This window comes from Dermacentor andersoni, chromosome 2 (genome assembly GCF_023375885.2).
Source record: "Dermacentor andersoni chromosome 2, qqDerAnde1_hic_scaffold, whole genome shotgun sequence".
NCBI lineage: Eukaryota > Metazoa > Arthropoda > Arachnida > Ixodida > Ixodidae > Dermacentor > Dermacentor andersoni.
In genome coordinates this window covers 100,105,874-100,126,977 of record NC_092815.1, presented here as the reverse complement: position 1 = coordinate 100,126,977, position 21,104 = coordinate 100,105,874, and the positions used below count along the sequence as shown (strand labels likewise).

The window sequence follows — 21,104 nt, the reverse complement described above, 5'->3', positions numbered from 1 at the left end:
CGTTGGTTTGTTTCCAGACTCGCAGCCGCGTCGGGGTGTTCCCGCAGGAAGCGCTTTGGGAGAGCTAGAAAGCAAAATGGCGTCTTATCTTCGTGCCTTCCGAGCTCGCTGCGGCGTGTAGATCCATAGCGAGCACCATGATCGCTCAGAAAAAGCACGACAGTGTTGTCAAGAACCCCTCTGTTTGAAAGGCCCTTGAAGAATTCGAAGAGCGGCTCATCTAGGATCGCTATTCCTTTGATGTGGTTGTGGGTCACGTCCGACAGCCAGATATACGAGAAGGTTCTCGAGTTGTCATTCAGCTTTAGAACGTCGCTAAGATACTTAATAAGCACTTTGGTCTTAAGGCGAGAACCCATGCAGAAGCGGTCGATTCCACCTTTTTCATCCATGAGGCGTAGAATAGAGACTGGGTAGTAGTCGGTTGGCGTTACTTTAAACCCTGTCTGGTTGGGATAAGTGAACAGGCCGTAGTGAGGCATCTCTTCCAAGAACAGCGTCGTATAACCCATCGCCTGGTACACGTTCCACAGAAGGGGTACTTCGTTGGAGTAGCTTCGCTTCAACATTTCCTCCACTTCGCTAGCAGCGAATCCCGAGAGGAGGGAGATCTGGTTCGGAAAGGAGCTGTCACCGACCTTGTTGAAAGCTAGGAACTCGAAAGCCCCCATTTCTTCCAGTAGGAAGAGTCTCGTCTGTGCCATGCGGCGCCTGAAGTTGAGGCTCGAGGTGGAATCGATGCCCAAAATGAGAATGTTCATTTGAGCTGCGATTGCTTCAAATGAAGAGGACACGGCTCTTTCTCGCCCTTGAGGGATAAGAAAATATTCCACAAAAAGCACGGACTTTGCCGATTCACAAGTCACTTGAACGTATTCCTCGTGTAATGGCCGCCCGAAGACCAGGCGTCTGGGCGGGCTTAGGGCAGGGCTGGTGTCCGGAACGAGGCAGCTCGTGTTACGCACCACTTCCCGATAAAAGCAGCGCAGGTCCTTGGCCGAGACATTGTAACCTTCATGAAGGCGACTGTCTTGAAGGATTAGCCTGTTCTCGTCTTGCTTTATGACAGTGGGTTTTCTTGCGAAGCACATGGATTCGTACTGGGCGTCGGTGATCTCAGACCCATCGCCGATGATCGAGCGTTTAAGGTCGTACATAGGAAGCATGCACCCTGGAAGTACGAAGAAATCATCTGCCAAAATTTCTTCTTCTTCGGCTTTTATCTTCTCTAGGATGCACTTGAGTGTTCGGAATGAGCACAAAAGACAGAGAGATAATACAACGCATCGAATGACCGATGAGCATGAAGTGAAACGTCGCGTACAGCGGAATCTTACCATAGTTATCACGGCCTCACTTAGTTTAACTAGGTTCCAGTGCAAAGCCTTACTCGCACAAGCTTGCTTGGTTGCTTGCTTGCTCCTTACTTGTGGCGCTTACCCACTACGGGGGATTGGTCAAGAAGCCGGCGTATAAATGTTGAAGGTTAAAGGGAAGAGGAGAGAGAAAAACCTAAACGGAAAATGGAATTAGGGGGAAGTATAACATTTATGTTTATCAAAAAATAGACTGGCGTGGCAGATATATAAATAAAAAATATTCGTAATAATATATAAACAGCAAATTTTATGTTGTTTTTTGGGTGGTATTAGAATAATTTCGAAGACACAATCAGCGATTTAATGATCTATCCATTTATTGATATAGAGAATTAACATGGTAGCTTTCTTGTGTCACAGAGATAGTCGCAAATAGCCGTGCAGGTGTTCCTGTGGCTAAAGTCCAATAAAGAAGCCCCGAATGAGGGGATATTTTGAGTAGTTAAAGAAATACCCAATTTTGGGAACAAAAATTCTCATTTCTTCCTTTGATTTCTAAATCGACGGCATGCTATTAGAAAATGATCAATGTTTTCGGGTTCCTGGCGAACAGGACACAGAGGGAGGGGACGGTGCCAGACCAGACCTGAACAAGTAAAGATTTAATGATGGGATGCGGCATCGTAATTTTGCTATGGAGATTTCTTATTTACGTGTGATACACCATTTATTGTCCCATGAAAAGGACAAATGATTGGATTCCGTCGTTTGGATTTTGAGTTTTGTAGAATCTTGGTAAAGAGAAAATTTTCTAAACCTAACCGCTGTGACATAAGCCGAAGTAGGCATGACGGACATAGCTGGCGCATCAAGAGACATCTGCGCATGGGTTCCTGCCATTTCATTTAAAAATATACCACGATGGCTTGGAACCCATATCAACCGCACCTGGCTTAAGATTGAAGGGATTAATTATTTAAACGTATTGGCTACAGTAGTGTCTGAAGATGAAGTGAGTGATGTGCCTACTGACAATGAATGAGTCACCATACCTGTTGTTGAATATTTGAAGGAAGTTTTTGAAGAGCTAAGATAACGGCTGATAGTTCAGCCAGAAATATGGGTGTGAAATCCGGACGGCGCAATGCATATGACCAGGATAGTGACCCAGAGAAAATACGCACACCCACTTTCGCCTCACTCATTGACGCATCAGTCGCGATCACATTATCCATTCCAAATGGCGTTAAATGATGTTATCATGAGAAGCCAACAAAACAAAGACGTCATGCACAACGTAGGGGAAATTACTTGTGCTTACGAATTGAATTAAAGAAATGATATATTAATGGCAATGAAAGTGGATGAAAGAACAACTTGCCGGAGGTGGGGAACGATCCCACGTCTTCGCATTACGCGCGCGGTGCTCTAACCAATTGAGCTACTGCGGCGCCGTTTCCCCATCCACTTTCTTGGGTATTTATGTTTTACTACTAGAGAATGTTAGCCAGCACCACCACTCACAAGCCTTCGGGGCGGATGGGGAACATCCGCCGCATTATTTCCTGAAGGTTAGAGCATCGCATGCGTAGTGAGAAGACGTGGGATCGTTCCCCACCTGCTCAAGTTGTTTATTCATACACTTTCACTTCCAATAATTTATCATTTATTTAATTCAATTAGTAAGTACAAGTAATTTCACCTATGTTGTCCTTGGCGTCTTTGTTTGTTGTCTTCTCATGATATGATTAATAAAAATCGGGCCCCTCTGATAACCCCCTTTCTTCTCGTTCGTTAAATGATGTTGTAGCATGCCATTTCAATATGTAGTGGGCAGGAGTTTGGCATTCGATGGAAATATATAATCAGATGCAATATTTATATTAGGCAAGCTCTTGTCTGGGCAAATCATCTCGTGTACATTAATGCTTAGTGAATCTAGCTCAGCTTGTACGAACAAAATCTCAGGTCTATATAAACGAGACCAATGCTCATCGAAAAATGCCCTCATTTCACTAATAAATACAAATTGCGATCGTCTCAAAGAAGATTCATAGATGTTTATATACGTCTTTACTGTTAGAATGCGGAATAGACAGGGAAGAGTAGGCAGTCGTACTTCTTGATATAAAACTTTGTTGGCTACAAATCTTGGTAAACCAAGACAATTCCAGAGACCCTCCCACTGTAGAAGAATCAGGGGGTTAATTTTGTATGCTGGCCCACCAGAGAATAGCACGCACCCAAATTTCAATATCGGACGAACGTACAGGCGGTAAACGATTATTAGAGTATCCTTGCATATCCCAGCCCGATGTCGCCCAAGTCTGCTTATCATGCCAACACCACCTGCTGCCCTTGTTTTAACATCATGAATGTGATTTCGCCAGCTCAGGCTTCCGTCGTATATTACGCCCAGATGTTTGATGAAGTCAACTTGTGAATTATTTGTTGACGGTATTGAAGAGAGATATTAACTGGTACTTTCAATGGAAACACAATCAAGGAACTTTTGTTGACATTAAGCGACACTTGAATATCTGCAAACCAAGCTTCAACTGTTTTTAAGTATGCCTGCAGTGTCCTTTGTAATGAGTGAATATCACTCGCAGATGCTTGCACGGTATCACACAATAAAGTTGAGCTTAACAAAATGTCAAACAAACAAAGGATAAAGGACAGATCCCTGGGGAACTCCTCTTGAATGATATGTTTTGCGTCAACAAGCCACGTGGCGAACAATAACATTTCCTATCCTTTGAAAATTCATATATACAATTTATAATGTATCGAGGAAAACTCATGCTATTTCAAGCGTTAATGAGTATGACATGCTCTGCGCTGTAGTATGCTTTAGCTCTAAGCTAGCAAGCTATCAAGCTATCAAGGGTCACTAAATCTGCCTACTGCCCCCTGTGTCGAGCAAGCTTAATGCCTCCCTCTAAATCGACATGTGCGCACCATATCGAGCATCCAGGTCTACATCCAATCTGCCATGGGCTTAATAATGTATTATCATTTGAAACTTTCATGACACAAATGTGCAATACCCTTTGTATTAATTTTATAACATTTGAAGTTAGTGCGATGGGCCTTTCTTCTGCTTCTTCTTTCTCATGGGTTCTGTCGACGCATCTCGGTTCGCCGTAGTTTTTGTTGCTTGGTCGAATCCGACGGCGCCGTGTGTTGTGCCCACTGTGATAAGGCATATTCTGCGGCATTCTTTGTTTACAGATGCTGCCTTCTCTTGTTATGGCTTTCATTGATTTTTTGGGCTAACCCTACTCGTTATAAATAAAACAGGCAATCAGTAAGAACCATATGAAATATGGATGTCACATGACGCTTTCTAAGATTTGGCGCTGCTTCGACCAAAGTCGCATTACAGTTTATTTATCACTTGTTGCAGTACAACAGCGCTGTGTGCCTGCTAATGAATGTAGCTTTAGAAAAGATTCCTGGTAGTACATGTTGCTGAGCTAGTTGGTGGGAGTTATGCGACATGGTAGCTTCAGCGCAACGTAGACGAAGACATGCGCATAGTGTCTATTGAGTCTTCAGCGTCTACGGATTTGTTCCAATACTCGTCGTAGACGGCAGAGTAGACGGCTAAGCGGATGGCGGCCATCTTAAGTCTCGTTACAGTTCTCACGAACGTAGAGAGTTTCGCGAAGACAGCATCAAAGTCAAAAACGATGCAGGCTACTTTCTTGTACAAACTAGATGCGCGGCTGAGCAGGGCCCTTGGAAACTCGACGGGAAGGTCGTCTATGTACAAGAAAACGTAGACACGCTTTCCTATGCTCTAATGCAAATCACATATTGTTTTTAATAGGCTCGCAGGTGGAAATACTTCAAATGCAGAAATAATGCGCGCTTTTTTCAACTTTTTGTTGCCGCCGCGAGGTGGCGTCACGTCGCAGAAGCGTCTTCCAGACGGCTCGAAACGCGTTCCATTACTTGGCCTCGAAGCTGTCTCGGCTGTCTCCTTAGCTGTCTACGTAGAATGTCTCCGATGCTGGACAGGATTCAAACGCACCCTATGCATAAGCTAACACATAAAGATTGCTTTAACTTAGCTGAAATATTGTGCGGTAGATCACGCTTATTTTTATTTGCAGCCTATTTATTTTACAACATATTTGTCAGCTTGTAAACAAACCGCGATACTACAGACAACGTGTGCAGCAACATTTTAACACCTGGTAAGACCGCAGCACTTAGCACAAGTACACCGCTTGTTTGCATTATGGCAGTGCCTTTCTTTGCAGTGTTCCGCAAACTATACATTTAGTTATAGTACTTTGATGGAAAATGCATCTTAATGCTGCCATACAATGATTGTTGCCATGTCCGCCATGGTTGCTTAGTGGCTTTGGTGTGGTGCTGCTGAGCACGAGGTCGCGGGATCAAATCCCGACCGTGGCGGCTGCATTTCCATGGGGGCGAATTGCAAGAATACTTGTGTGCAGGGCATTGGGTGCACGTTGAAGAACCCCAGGTGGTAAAAATGAGTCCGGAGTACCCCATTGAGGCGTGCTTCATCACCCGATTGTGGTTTTGGCACATAAGACCTTGAAATTTTTTTTTTACTTCACCGCAACTTAGTTTCGAATAACGTCAATATCAGAAAACAAAGCGCACATAACTTGGTCTAATGACTATTATGAAGTGTTTTAATACTACATCGTTACACAGCTTAATGAGCAAACTTATTTAATAATTCCATTGACGTGGTGCTCCAGAACATTCTAGAGTGACATGGTGACCCCAGTTTCCTATTTCTGCATAAATTTACAACTTTGTCTTCTCTCAATGACTATCTTTGCTTTTTTCTAGTATACATGATGTTGGTGTCTAGTTGGTGCCTAGATGTCTGTGCAATAGGAGTGCCTAATGTTTCGGAGCGTTTTTTTTTCTTTACCGCCTGAAACCTTAGCCGGGCCGCTAGATATTATGAATGAATGAAATGATATGATATCCGAAAACGGAAAGCCCACGTTTAGGCAAATTTGTGCACTGCCCAAAACTCCCATGTCAGCTGGGCCACCAGAATATGGCGATTCGCATACCGACATGTTTACCTCTAATATTCTTAGTACAAAAACTAACGTTGAAATCAAAGCTCTGAACCACCGTAGCTTGCTATTACTGACACCTGCACGGTGCTCCAGCAAACGCGGCACGTCGCAAGGCTTGTTGCATCATTGGAAATACCTTTTGACGTCGGTTCAAGTGGTGGAAAGAAAAGAACAACCACGTAGAAACACTCTGAATGTTTGTTTCCCTTTTTCCTAAAAAAAAGAAAAAGGCTCAAATTCACGATGTGAAAGTGGTTGGCCAGCGAAGCTGTGGCATTACGTGATCCGATAGACTAATGCGACGTAGCCTTGAGCGATTGAACAACGCAATACATGAAAAGACAGACAGCAAGACACGAACCACTGGGTCCCGCCGAGGCTGAGTACGCAGCCCTTATGCATATTGACCCTGCTGTTCCTTTCCTCGCTCATCGTGTTCACGTTGCTCTTCGAGAGTTCTAACTATGCACGGCCTTCTCATAGCGCTGTAACAACACATATGCAATCAGTTCCTAGGCGGGCTCTTCTTTTACATATGAACGTATAGTAACGTCACTTCTTGCTTCGTATGCTACAGTTGCCCCTTCCAGGCAACTGCTGCTTAAGCAACCGTAATCTTCAGCGGGAAACGCGCGCGGTGAACGGTACGTGCTTCGCATTGTTCTAACGCACCTTAGGCTCTATCACGTGGTTTTGACACTTTTGTGCTTTTCTTTATTGAAACAAATGCTGAGATATGTCTTGCATTCGTAATTCCAATGGAGATAAACACTTTCCGCTTAACTTCGTTAAATGATTTTCTCTTGACTGTTCTGTCGACGGAGACTAAGAAATCCTGGCATCCGAGTAACATACAGCTTCGATGTAAACTAATGCATGTACTGCTGTTCAGCGCAGCAGAGTTCAGAAATGCTATTTCGTCGTGACGGTTTTACCGAGCGGTGCCGATGGTGCGGGCGCAGACACTACTCATCCCCGCTGGGACGCAAACCTTTTATCGCTTAATACCCCTGCAAGTATACGTGAGAGTGGATAACGTTCGTCTTTTATTATGATTAGCTTTCTGTCCCTCTTTCAGCCATTTTCGTGGTGACCGGTGCTCGATCATAAATTTCCCCGCTGGTAAAATGGTGCCGCAGCTAAGGGTTCGTGCTCTCACCCAACCAAGTTGCGGGGTGCGTCTTTAGCCGAACGTCAAGTACTTACACATACGGCATCTCAATGAGGAGCACATGGTGTCGCGCGAGGCCTCTGTGGCGTCGTAAGGTTTAGGCCCCAATTTGTAAAACCTTCCTTATCTTAGTGAGGAAAATTCTATTGCTGTGAGGCCGCCTTACGCCGATTCTGAAAGGTTTCTTACTGACGCCCCTGTGGTGGAGGCTTCGTTGGTGCACCTTTACCGCAGGGCTGCCCGGAAGTTACCTTCATGCTCCGGTTCCTGATTTTTAAAAAACGAAGCTTCTTTTTTTCGAACCTCGCCGGGTTTTCGTGACTGTTAGTGTTGCTGCGAGGTTGTTGTCTATAGCCGAATAGGCTAACCAATCACAGCGGAGGACGCGCGCGCCCGACATCACCGCCGCCATAGGTTCCTTACACCGCAACCAGATGATGCACGCCTCCGCGCATCCGCGGCAGTGGCGGCGGCGGCCGTGCGGGTCGAGAAAGAATAAAGAAGAACCAGGAAGATATCAGTGCCCTTCCGCTCTGTGAAGAAGGATGACCAGCCAAGCTCTGTATGTGGGCCCCTTAATGGCGAACTGCACCTCCGTCGCGGGTCGGCCCGGCATTGCACTATCTTCAGGATAGGTCCACGTATGGGGGAGTGCTTAACGCCTGCTTCACCTCCGACGCGGGTGGGGCCGGTATTACACTATCTCCGTGATCGGCCCACGTATGGAGAATTTTTTGCTCATGACACGAAAGTTTCCTTAAAGGGTAGAGGTATACAGCTTCGCTGTAAAAAGCGCACGTCTCGCGTTTAACGGCCTATTGAACGGTTTGTTTGTCCGCGCCATCTGCTTTGTCGGTGGGGGCGCTGATTGCCAAGAGGGATGTGAACATGCTTGCCGCTCTAACCAAAGGGAGCAAGAAAACTCGTCTTCCGACTTTTTAAGCACTCACACACTGCTTTGCTGTACGTAGATTCCAACTAGTTGTATCTGCTGCTTTTTTGCTGAACGAGGGCATCGAAGGCGCTCTTTCAGATTTGGAAACAACTTTCATGTAGCACCTATTGCGCAACAGGAAGCTGGATCAGGGAATTTTTCCGAATGGTCTACAATTTTCTCATTGACACATTTGCTAGGAACATAATACTTGAGAAGTTCATTAATTGATGATAAGCAGTTATGTAATTAGATTGACTTGCTCTTAGCGGCGGCAAACAACGCTATAGCTCGATTCTGTCCAGCTGCATGGCTTGTACATTTTAACATTTTGGCACAAATTACGCGGAACACATGGTATATATGCAATGCCGTACAACAGACGGCAATGCGGACGCCGCTTGGTCCTCGGATCCCCCTCATCAATCAGCGATAGAACCCCAGGTGCCCATGAGTGTGGCCCAGTGTAATCTGAAACAAATAACTACCAACTTTAACTTATTGAGACCTCGCTTACTACGAAAGGCGCCAGCACACACACACAAAAAAAAAAAGACACGCGCACATAAAGAAGCGTAGTCGTACCTGTTCAACCGTCCTTTACATTGATCATACAAATATGGAAATATACATTGTTTACGGAGTACCAAACAGCGAAAATTTGCACCAGAACAAGAAATGTAATTTATTACAAAGGAAAAGACGATAAAACTACGACAAATATTAAAGTTCAGTTTTCTTATGCGGCATATTACAATAGCAAGCTCTGTTCTTGTGCCTATATAGAATTATTTTGAATATGGACCAGTGCCAGCTGCCCGCTCTGATCTGTGCAATGGCTGGGGTTATCGTGTAAATTACTACCATGTCATGAAGCTTCAATCAGCGCGACATTTTACCTTCTTGAATGAGAGCAGAAGTTCGAATTAGAATCGCACGTACTTATTTCTACGATTTCGTCTTTGACAAGGAGATGATGGGTTAATGCAGTTGACATTCATCGAAGAATGCTTCTTGAGTAGCCGCAATGTTTACAACGCCCGAATTTTCGTTCTCTCGAATGGTCAATGAGCAGACTGCCCAGGCAATTCAGACAGGGTTTAAATGCCTTCGAAACGTGACATTTATTGTGCTAGTTCCACTTCCCGTAACTGGAACTAAATTCTTTAGATTGCAAGAAATTCAAATAACCAGCGATATATTTGTCCGAGGAAAGAAATTGTGCAACTATCGTACTAAAGCAGGGCATCACGCCAGAACTCAGAGCACCTACAGACCTTGCTATCCGTTTCCAGCCACGCCGTCGAAACTAGCCGAGTCAGGTGGCTGAAACGTCGTCGAAACGTTCAGCAGCTCGGGCTTGCACATGCAGACTTTTTGCCAGGCGTTGTTGGGCAAACACGCAGTCTCGTTGCTGTACTTGTCCAACCTTTGAACGAAGTCCACGTGCTTGTCCTCTAAAGAGGCGTTGCGGAGCGTCCCGTACACTTCGAAGTGCGCCGTCGGCGTTACAGTCAGCTGCACGCGGAGCAGGAGCTTGCCGGCGACGCGGCCACCGAGAGCGGATGCCTCGTCCACGCTCTCGAGGTACCACTCGACGCACTTGCCCGGAAAGTGGAGCGTCGCGAGCGCGTTGATGTAGGAAACGGCGTAACGGGAGAACGACAGCATGATTCCTGGGTCCGGAGTCTCACTCGCGCTATCCGTGCAAGCGCAAAACTCGGGAGCTATGAAAGCGTCCGCGCACGTCCTTTCTGGCGGTATCGCAGTGAAGACGTTCAGGCCCTTGTTTGTTGGCTCCGGGTTGAACGCGGGCAGCGTGGATAAGCTGAGCAGCGTAGCGTGAAGGTCGTAGGGAGTGACCAGACGCCGCTGGTTGACTTCCAACTGAACTACCGCTTCCGGATACTCTTCCAGAAAGCGCCTGGGTAGTATAATGAAACAGAAGGGGGTCTTGTCTTCGTGTCGACCAATCTCAGACATTCTGTACGGACCAATGCGGTTTCCGTGGTCGCTGAGAAAAAGAACTGCGGTATTTTCGAAGAGGCCAGCGTCTGAAAGTTCTCTGAAAAATTCCTCGAGTGGTTGGTCGATGATCTCGATTCCTTTCAGGTTATTGTGGGTTACGTCGGAAAACCAGACGTACGAGAACATGCTGCGATCGATGTTCATCTTCAACACATCGGCCAGGTATCTGATCAGGACTTTCGTTTTCAAGCGGGAGCCCACGCAAAAACGGTCGCTGCCTCCTCTCTCGTCCATCATTCGCAAGACAGGTTCAGGGTAGTAATCGGTTGGTGGTCGGATAAATCCTAAGTAATTTGGGAAGGTGAAGAGACCATAATACGGCATTTCTTCGAGGAACAGCGTTGTGTAACCCTCATCCTTAAACGTATTCCACAGGAGAGGGAACGCATCAAAGCTGTAGCGTTTGAACAAACTATTGGTGTCGGGACCAGCGAATCCTGAGAGAAGCGGAAGCTGGTTCGGAAACGAGTTGTCGCCGACTTTGTTTAAGCCAAGCAGTTCGAAAGCGTTTAGTTCTTCAATAATGAACTTGCGGGTCTTCTTCATGAGGCGGTTGAAGTTTATCCTGGAGGTTGAGTCTATCCCGAGGAGTAGCACACTCATTTGGTGGGTATTTGGAGCCTCGTCCGCCTGCGGTTCGTCAGCGTCCTGCACTGCTTGCTTCGGCTGAGGAATTAGAAAGTATTCGATAAAAAGCAGCTTCCCGCTATCTTCGCATGAAACTTGCACGTACTCTGCGTCAATCGGTTCACCGAAAGGCAGCTTTCGGACTGGGCCCAGAACAGGTTTTATGTCCGGTATACTAGCGTTTTCGTCTCTGGAGACTTCGCGGTAGTGACACTTAATACTTTGTACTGTAGCGTTGTAACCTAGAAGAAGGCCGTTTGAGTCCAAGCTGAACTTGCCCCCTTCCTGCAAGATCACCGTGCGGTTGCGGGCTGAGCACATCTCCTCGTACGTGACGTCGGTGGCGTTCGCTGTCTCCCATTGATAAGAGACCGACCAATGGTAAGGGTTGTAGAGCGGCAACGAGCAGCCGGGTGTCTCGAGTAGGTAGCCAGTGGAAATCACAGTCATACTCGCTAGAATGGGCTTGAGCTTCAGGAACCCCAAGTCGAAGAAAACCAGCAGAAAGAAGGTAGACCAAATAAGCAGCAGTGTAGCTCGAGAAACCAGCCTTCGGCACATTCGACTCATCACTACCTTCTTAACTTTGTCTTCTTTTGCTTCGTTTCCATTGCAGACCTTGGCTAATTCCCCCACATGGGTACGTGCCAGATCTTAAAATGGGCTGGCACGTACCCAACACGACAAGGTGCGGCCAATGAGGCTGGTACGGCAGACACGGCACTGTTCTAATATAGCAGAATAGGTGAGACAAGGACGATCATTGGCCTTGTCAAATAGAACTGATCGCTCTTGCTCTCTGTCTTTCAATACGTGAGCTGTCCTTGCTAAAATCTTGTACCCATACAATAACAGTTACGTCACAAGTTTTTTAGAGGATTCATTAGGTGGTTAAAGGTGCGCTTTCCCTGTTGAATTCTTGTAACTATAGTAACGGTTATGTGAAAAGCTTCTTAAAGAATTCTCTATATGTGCTTAGAAGTGGAACCATCTGTACTGCTGCTTACTGGCGCACTGAGAACGAGTTATGTATCATACTTTTTTTTCTCTATTAGCTAGCTCTTGATTAAGTAATGGAACAATGCCTCAACTGTTGGAGTGCTTAAAAATAATCATTTAGAGAGCCAGAAGTTTTTAAGTGTGCAAATTCTTCGCACTCTTCTTTTTGATTGCCAAACTGGCATCCTTGGTTTCTGCTTATTATTATTTCGTTAATGAGTTTATTAGCCCTCTTCATGCTGTTCAGTAATGTATCTATTGTTGTTACTTGCACTACGCAACAATTGTTCTACTCTGTTTGTCGCACGACTCGTATATTCTATTCTTTTTTTATTATTCGGAAGCATTTCTTGTAACCAAACGGCATATATTTTTTCGTTGTGAATATCTCATTCTTTTAGGGGTCAGTGGTCGCGGAACTAACACTACTAATATTTCTGCTTAACGTGTGCCTATTTATAGAGAAAAGCTGATACTACGATCTCTATAGTATACATTGTGGGAAGTCGGCGCGAAGAGGTAGCTGCCGTAGCCACAGTCTATTAAGGCGGGCCAGCCATGCTGCAGCGGCATCTCGGGAGCGGCCGATAAGTCGAGCGCACTGGCGTGTTCTATCCTCGCGCTACCTGCACGTGAGCCCATCTTCTTCTTCGCCTGCTTTGGAGGCGTTAGTCGCGCCGTTACAATATGTTATATTACTTTCGCGATGAAGAAGCGTTTTTCACGAATATTTTACAACTACTTGGAACGAACTACGTTGACCTGAAGTAGTGCTTTGGATAAATATCGGGCAGTTTCAGGTTTCTAACTAACTTTACTTTAGTGCCGTTTGTTTGCACTTCTCGCATCAGCCGTCTGGCGCTGATGCCGACCAATCGCCCTGGCAAAGTTCGATCCGCCAGGTCAGCATCCCTGCCACCTAATGAATGGCCTCTAGTCGTATTTTTTCGCAGTGGCGTCAGTAGTATTCCTGTTATGCTCATGCCAACCAATGGAGGTTCCTTTAGCCTCACGAACTCACCAGCTGTTCAGAAGGAACTTAACACCATGTGCAACCACTTTCAGGCGATCGTTCAGACGGCTAGGTATAGTGTGTAGGTCACCAGACCAGACCTGTGTGGAAGATCCACTGAAACGCACATCGTTTCTTCGCCCCTGGTGAGTGCTTTTATCCCGCTTAAGTCCAGGTGAAACTCTGGACAAACTCTCCGTACAAGACCTCATTGCTATTTACCGTTGCAGTCGTCTTGTAAATAACAAGAGGATTCCGACTGAATCAGTAATTGCCACTTTTGTGGGCACATCATGTCCGTCAGAAATAAGGGTGCAACCTCTTGTCTTACGGGTAGAACGGCCTCGCATCCGACCCAACGTCAAAATTTTTGGAGATTCAGGTACAACTCAGGAGGATGTAAGTCGAGCTTGCGTTTCTGCACCCTCACGTGCGTGAGTACTCTTTACAGTCTCAACGGTGCAGCATCCCGAGGGGGGGGGGGGGGGGGGGGGGCACACCCAGCAGACTAATAACTGCTCAGCTCTCGCTAAAGAATGAAAAAAATTCTTGAAGTGATTGACCACCGTCGCTGCTCTCGGAGAGATGCCATTGCACTTGTTAAAGACGTGCCCTTTGGCTACTGTGGTTTTGCAGTGCGCAACACTTCAATCGTAGGTATTAACCACTCTGAAGCAATTGACGCTACTGTGCAAAAGGCAATAGCTTAAGCTGTGAATAAATTGATATCCAGGTTATCTGAATGTTTGGCGCAAATAATTTCCAAAGAGATAAAACAAATAATGCAGACCACAACGGCGCAGCTACAGTCGTCGCTACCTAGCGTCACACCTAAAATGCCTAGCGACGAAGTAGTGCGGCTTCTACATCTATACCGACCAGTCAACGGGCACTATTCCGCCAGTCCTCTCATTCCTCTCGTACCCACTTCTTTAGCTTCATAGATATACAACTTGATGCACTTGCTTCCAAAGTGCGTGGGATCCCCAATTTCTATGATTATTAAGACAAAATGAATACACAGTTCTCCATCGCCTTCGAATAAATAAAGTATCCTTAAGGCAGCAGTTGACTCTACTGTGCGTTGAACACCAGTGGGTAATTAAATGTTTGACAGTGGAACTCTCGATCGATATTGTCAGCTTCAATAGTTTTGTTTTGACAATTTAATCGACTAAATCCAGATGTTTTACTTATTCAAGAAACTTGGCTCTCACCAGCGAAAAAATTTCATTTGGAAGGCTTTCGGTCTTTCCGATGAGATGGACACTCGCGAGGTGGTGGATTAGTGATATTTATTTCAAGTAAAGCTTGTCATAGGGGAAAAAATTATTTTGAAATCATGGACCCCGACTACGAAAGTCTGGCATTAGATTTCTGTCTCCAATTGTATCGTCCGTTTTCAGTTATAGATGCTTATTTTCCCATCGGTGTGCAAATAAGTGCGCGTCTACTCAATAGGGCGGTGGATGCTTGTAGAAATATTGCTTGCAGTGGACTTAAATTCGCATCACGTGTCGCGGACGCTAAAAACGGAATTGTGTGATAAGCGACTATGGAAGAGTACTATTGATGGTTGATCTTTCATCTCAGAACGTAGGACATGTAACATTCGCTAAAGGTCAGTTTAAAATTAAATAATGGGGTTTTACGTGCCAAATACACGATCTGATTATGAGGCATGCACTAAAGGTCAAATTTACTCCGTGTTAGATTTAATGTATCGTAGCACTGGCCTCAATGTTTCGTCGTGGTTCGCGGCTGACTCAGCAACCAAAAGCGACCACCTTCCTTGATAATTTGAAATAATGTGTTCAATAACATCTTTAGAATGTCAAGCACGCACATTTGTGAACCACAATAAATTTCCGACTTACTTGCATTCAGCCATCTCGAACCTCGCCAATCCCAGGGGCAAGAAAATCACTACAACGATTTGTTCGGTTCTGGAGGGTTTCCGGAAGCAAAGTTAATTTGCCATGACATAGGACAAAAGCCCCAATTCTGTTGATGGAATGATGAGTGTACGCCTGATTATAGAAAATGAAAAGCCGCTTGGAAAATGCTTCTCCGTAATCAATGCCCGATAATTTAGACAAATTATTAACTTGTGGGAGGCGGCACGAAGAGGTAGCCGCTACCCAGGTAGCACAAAAGAGATGCATAACGTTTTTATAGCGTTTATCCGAGACTATACAAACAGCTTAAAGAAGACACGAGTAAGACAACGTTGTTGAAACGTCGTATATATCTGTTAATGTCCGGCTTATTAACTTTTTTCAGACGATCTAGGGCAGCTCTTCAAAACGTATTGGAAAAGCTGGTCTTGAAATAGGATTGGGAAAGACACAAATAATACCTTTGTCAGTGCTCTTCGTATATTATTTCTAAACGCTTTTAAGAAGTTATCAAAAAACTGGTCTAGCAGTAGTCTTGAAAGGTTTACGATGATCTGAAGCTCGTTTTCGAGGCTTCCAAATGAATCGAAGCGTCAGTGTCTAGTGTTACTGAGCTCCTGGCGCAGTGCCAAGCACTGTTGCCAATAGGGACTGCCGCATCCTCGACCAAGTCACTTGAAAAGGAAGATGTCCACGAAACTGAATCCCCAATGCCACCTTTGGTATGCAGCAACGATGTTTACAACCAAAATGGGTATGACATCCCGCTAAGATATGGGCACGTCTTGACAATCGGCCAGGCCAGGGCTTTTGTGCCAAGAGCGCATGAAATGAACATATCACAAAGTAACACTTTATTGCAAAAATAATACTTATGCATGGTCTGAGCAAAATAAAACCAAAATGCAAAGTAAATCAAAATAAAAGCACATCAAGAATGTCTAGGACTCTCAGAAACAATTCTTAATGAGCTAGAAATTGATTAACAATGACTAGAACATGCGTAAACGAAATTCGTAAGTAAAGGTACAATGATGAACAGCAGTAACGCTAAGTGTGCTAAAGTTTCTTATTTTGCACAGTAAAGGGCAAATGATATCAGATGAACAGACTAGAGTAATTTAGAAATTGATATCACAGCAACTGCAAAAAGCAGAATGAAAATACGACATCGAATCGCACGGTAGCTGTCTACAAGCAATGTTGCCAATAATCTAGAAGCTTGGAAAGAATACAAAAAGGAATAACGACACATATAATTAAAAATTAATCCTCTGTGATAAAAACTTAACAACGGGAACATGTCAAAATTGAAAATGTTGCCTTTGCTGTACATCAAATGTAGTAATGGTGAGAATTGAAAGAACCACAAAACTAAAGAAACAGAAATCAAGTCAAAGATAGTATAGAATACTCAAACAAGGAAATCTGTGTAAAAAGTGAGCACCCCTGTAATGCAGAGTACGATGAGATAGAGTAACGCTACATAACTAAAACAATATTCGTACTCTAGTACACGAGAAATAAATGTGCAAGCCTCAATATTAGAAACTTGTGTACACCTAGGAATTAACTGGAATGCACAGGAAGCTGCGTTTCAGTAACCAAAGGGCAATGGTCATAGGATAGGATAGGAGTAAACTTTATTTGTCCAACGGTTGTTGATGTTGGTGCCCGGGGCTAGGCTGCCAGGGGTCCATCGCCCGAGGAAGATCTTTCGAGATCCTCGGCAACGGCCCTGGCCCGCTGGACGGCCCACTCCTGGTCTTCGGGTGCCTCGCTGAGGAGGGCGGCTTGCCATCTCTCAGCGAGGCGCCCCGCTTCAGAGGGTTCTGCTGTTGTATTTCCCCTGTGCAGGGGGAATACATTACAGGCCCATGACATTACATTACAGGCCCATGTGCTTTGGGAATGCAATGGTCATAATAAACACGAATCGGTTTATATAAACAGCATTGTACAAAGGGCACATATGTACCAGCCTCGCAAAAACAGGCATAAGGCTGTAATGAACCATTTGCAAACCCATGAATACATTAGCACGCTTTGTACACATCTGCAGTCTCCTAAAGTAAAAAAAGGAAATTGGCTTGCCATGCCCGCCCTGCGAAAGTGGATCGAAGTCCATCGAAGCTGTTTAATACCACCGCTACAACTGCTGCGAGGGTGTGCAATGTTTTACTGCTTTAGAGGGATGGTAATTTTGACAGCCCGCCGCCGCCCGCAGCGGTGCTGCAACAACACTGAAATCAGGTGATAGGCTGGTTATTCCATATACGAAAGGCTAGGGACGTCACTTCCCACGTCACAAGCTGCCATCGCCGCGGCAGCTTGCGCAGCATTCATCGCTACCGGGAAAAGTATGCGGGGAGTGCTTCGTGCTTCGCATTCTTACCAGGCCCACCTTATCATCAGTTATGTGGCTCGGAAGCTTGTTTTGGAGCTTGTTCTTTATTGAAGGGTATGGTGTTCTGTATGCTGTATCTCTGATTCCAAAGAATGCATGCACTGTGCGCTTCACTTTGGTGAAGCCTCTGCCTTACACGGGTGCGAGCCATTGCTTCTGGCCCTGCACTGCTGCCGCGATTGGCCCACATTTTGGTAACGGACACGGCCACAAGAATGCCGACCAATTAAATGCTAACAGCTGCGCTGTAAAAAGCCCTCTGACTGACAAAAAGCTTTCACACATGTAGCCCCGAGCAAATGATTTAACAATTCACCCCCCCCCCCCTTTCGCATCTATGATGTCTGGCACAGTCCAGGGAGAGTTCCATTGATGAACAGCTTGGGAGCACCCTACTTTGTATTCCACAGTTCCGCTGGCAATGGCACGGACGTGCATGCTGGTACTTGAAATGTTTTCAATGTAGACACACTTGCTGCCCTGGACAGGTATGCCCAGATATTTGCACTGGAGCTCCATTTCGTCGAAGTGGACACGAAAGTTTGCACTACGCTGGTAGTTGACATGTTTTGAATGCAGATGCAGTGGCTTCACCAGAACGACTTGCCACACACCATCCCTGACACATCTATGCGCTTACTCTTCGCTTGGTAGCGCTGAACTTTAAGTGTTCCCTCTCGGTGTGCTTGCCAGATAAGCGGGCAGGCCTCACACTCAAGTTTGTGCAGCTTGTTATAGACATATAGCAGCACACTTAAGGTACAATGTGAAAGATATGCTAAAATTTATGACTTATGAAAGTGGCATGAGCACAAAATATGCCACTACAACACTGTATCCAGATCATAAAAATAAACATAACCAATGCTGACTATAAAAATGTATTGCGGAAATTATTTCAAACAGGCTGTTCAATTCACAAAATATGCAGATTCCACATTAAGTATAGTAAGCATTTCAACTGTGCGATTACAATGTAAGCTGCCTTCACTCGCCCTCCCTGTGCTAGAACTCTGATTGCTTGCATTTCTTAAACGATTTGGAGGATGTCCTTTAAAGCGGATGAGGGGAGATGCCCCGATGTATATCCACATATTCTCCCGCCCTTTGACCAGGGGCCACTGTGTTGATGCCAGTGGACTGAATGAGAACGTTCAGTTAGCATATTGCAATGGAGCAAGAATTAAGCACATAGTGGCTTTAAGATATTATCACAGTTTATGCCACCTGCCATTTGCTTACTACCATTCAAGACACCACGCTAAGTTACCAAGCGTTAGTCCGATATTGCGGCATTTATTGGCACACTGTCACCTTGTCATCACATTTTCTATTGAAACATCCTGGTAGGGGCCAATATATGTAATTAAATATGCGCAAATAAATTCCCCAATGACATGGCTAAAATTGCTGTGCAAATAGCCCATATTACATGGACTCTAAGCAGCAAATGCTATGTACTGTTACCCGTCAACTTACATAATGAACGAAGATGCCTAAATCCCTAAATAGAGGCTTCTCTGGCTCAACGTATGCTTGGAAAATTTGTTGCATAAGGAACAAGAACAGAGGATGCCGTGTGGCCTGAAGTACACGAACAACACACAAATAAATAAAAAAGAAACACGCGAGCGCTTCCGAAACTCCGTGCGTACACATGGCAGGCGCATGAACTCGGTGGACGTCCGACTAAGCGCCGCGAAAGCCGCGCAGCGTAGAGACCGTCACCAGACACAAACAGCAAAAAATAGTGACTACCTGGAGTAACAGGATATCTTACGCCAAGGGCATTCACGACTCACGAATGCAATAGCCATTAGTGAGTTACACAGAGTATATGCGGTATCCGATCACGAACTACAAAAACTATAACAAGAAAAAAGGTAGAAGCAACGCAATATATTGCTAGCATTCCGTGGCTCCGAAGAAAATTTAATGCGGCCGCCTCATATTGGACACAAAGTTCCTCTTAAGATCATGAAATACCAGCCACGTGGGATAGAAGGGGCCAAAACACAATCGCAGAAGCTGAATCGCAAGCGATAACAGCACGTCGTGGTTTACGCAATATTCTAGAGTGCGCTGTAGCCCACGGCAAGGAAGTAGGATAGGCGCTTCACACCATCTCATGCGCTACCATACTGGGAATGAACATTAACAAAAAGTCAGTTTGTCAGTTCTCTTGTCTGCAACATCCTTGCTAAACGGGAGACTGAAATACCACGATGACGGCTGTTCAGGAGATATGGGCAACGTGCGCAGACACAGCAATTCCCGCCTTTCTTCGCATCCTGCAAAACTTGCTAGTTTCAAGCATGACGGCCCATCCCGATGCCAGCACCCAAAAGCAACATTTTGTCTCTAAGTTTTATCTTAATACTGCTCTTAATGCCTTAATTACAACGTCACTGAATGGGTGTCTCACATAGCCATAGCGATATGTCAATGAGCTTGAAGAGCAAATTGGTGCTCTCCCCTAGGCGCTCTCGAATGAAAAACTCAGCTGCTCTAAGTGGTGTAGTAACGGGGGGGGGGGGGGGGGGGACGTCGTGGGCCCCAGGGGCCAGGTGTCAGGTGGAGGGGGGGTGTTATATATGTATGTCACATATGCCGGCTTCCATGGGCGTCAATGGCAGCGGCACGGTTCATGTGCGGGGCGCTCGTGCGGTGCGCTCATGTCCCACCATGGTTTGTGTATCGTAATCGTCGGTGAATTTTTCTCTCTCTTAGCGCTTGTAACCTAAATGAGAATTAACAGCGACCAACAGCCTCACAAGCAGCAATGCTTGAATGAAGGAACAAAAGCAAATAATAAATAAATGGAGTGTTTGTCAAACTGTCATCTAACTGGAGCGCTTCAATGACGTGGAAAATTTTGTGTTCTAAAGAGAGTCTTTCGCGCTCCCTTATAGATCACCCTTATCATTCATTCACAGTCGTTGCGGCGGTTGCAGTGGTTGCCTACCTGCTATCGTCATTACTTGCGAGAGGCCTCTGACAGACCCAGCCAAACAAAGGAAAAAGAAAACCACCCTGTCAGATGCGTTGGGATTACGAAACAAAAATAAAAAAAAGACATTTGATTTCGAACAGACATGTTTAGGCTGCCTTTACGAACATATTCCGACCTGAATAAAATGAATGCAACAATATGCAGCTTGCTGGTTTTTATCTCGTTTTTCACACGTAGCTACGCCAAAGAAAGCAAGTGAACGAGCAAAGTTAAACCACACATCCCGTGTGAAAACAAGGCCTGCAATAACATGTGCTTGTGTGGGTTTGCACAGTTGGGGCTATCAAAAAGTAGTTCTGAGTGATAGCGCTTTATGTACCCTTCATTCTTCTTAATTTGGGTGTCGCGATCGCGCCTGTATTGTCAACTTTCCCAATTTAATTGGATTTTCTTTTGCTCCTGCATTTCTCCACCTTCTATCACATAAGAGCAGAAGAATAAGTCTTGAAATAAGTAATGGATTGAGTATAATGGGTTGAGATTGTTTGTCAACAACTGCGCAGGAGTAGCAACGGCATGCCGTATGTAATGAACTCACGTTTTCTGAAGGCGAACATTACTACAGAGAAGAGATTGACAACTTCATGATAAACAATTATAGCGCCAAAGGGGTGC

General features: G+C 45.3%; 2 protein-coding genes across 2 annotated transcripts in view; one reads left to right on the top strand and one right to left on the bottom strand.

Annotated features, from left to right (window-relative positions):
• LOC126541547 (ornithine decarboxylase-like) overlaps positions 1 to 21,104 on the top strand; it is an 83,483-nt gene that overhangs the window by 28,835 nt on the left and 33,544 nt on the right. The window lies entirely within an intron of this gene.
• On the bottom strand, positions 9,583 to 11,610 carry LOC140216092 (uncharacterized). The gene has a single exon (XM_072286396.1). The coding sequence runs from the start codon at positions 11,608 to 11,610 to the stop codon at positions 9,787 to 9,789; it is 1,824 nt and encodes a 607-aa protein (XP_072142497.1). The 3' UTR covers positions 9,583 to 9,786.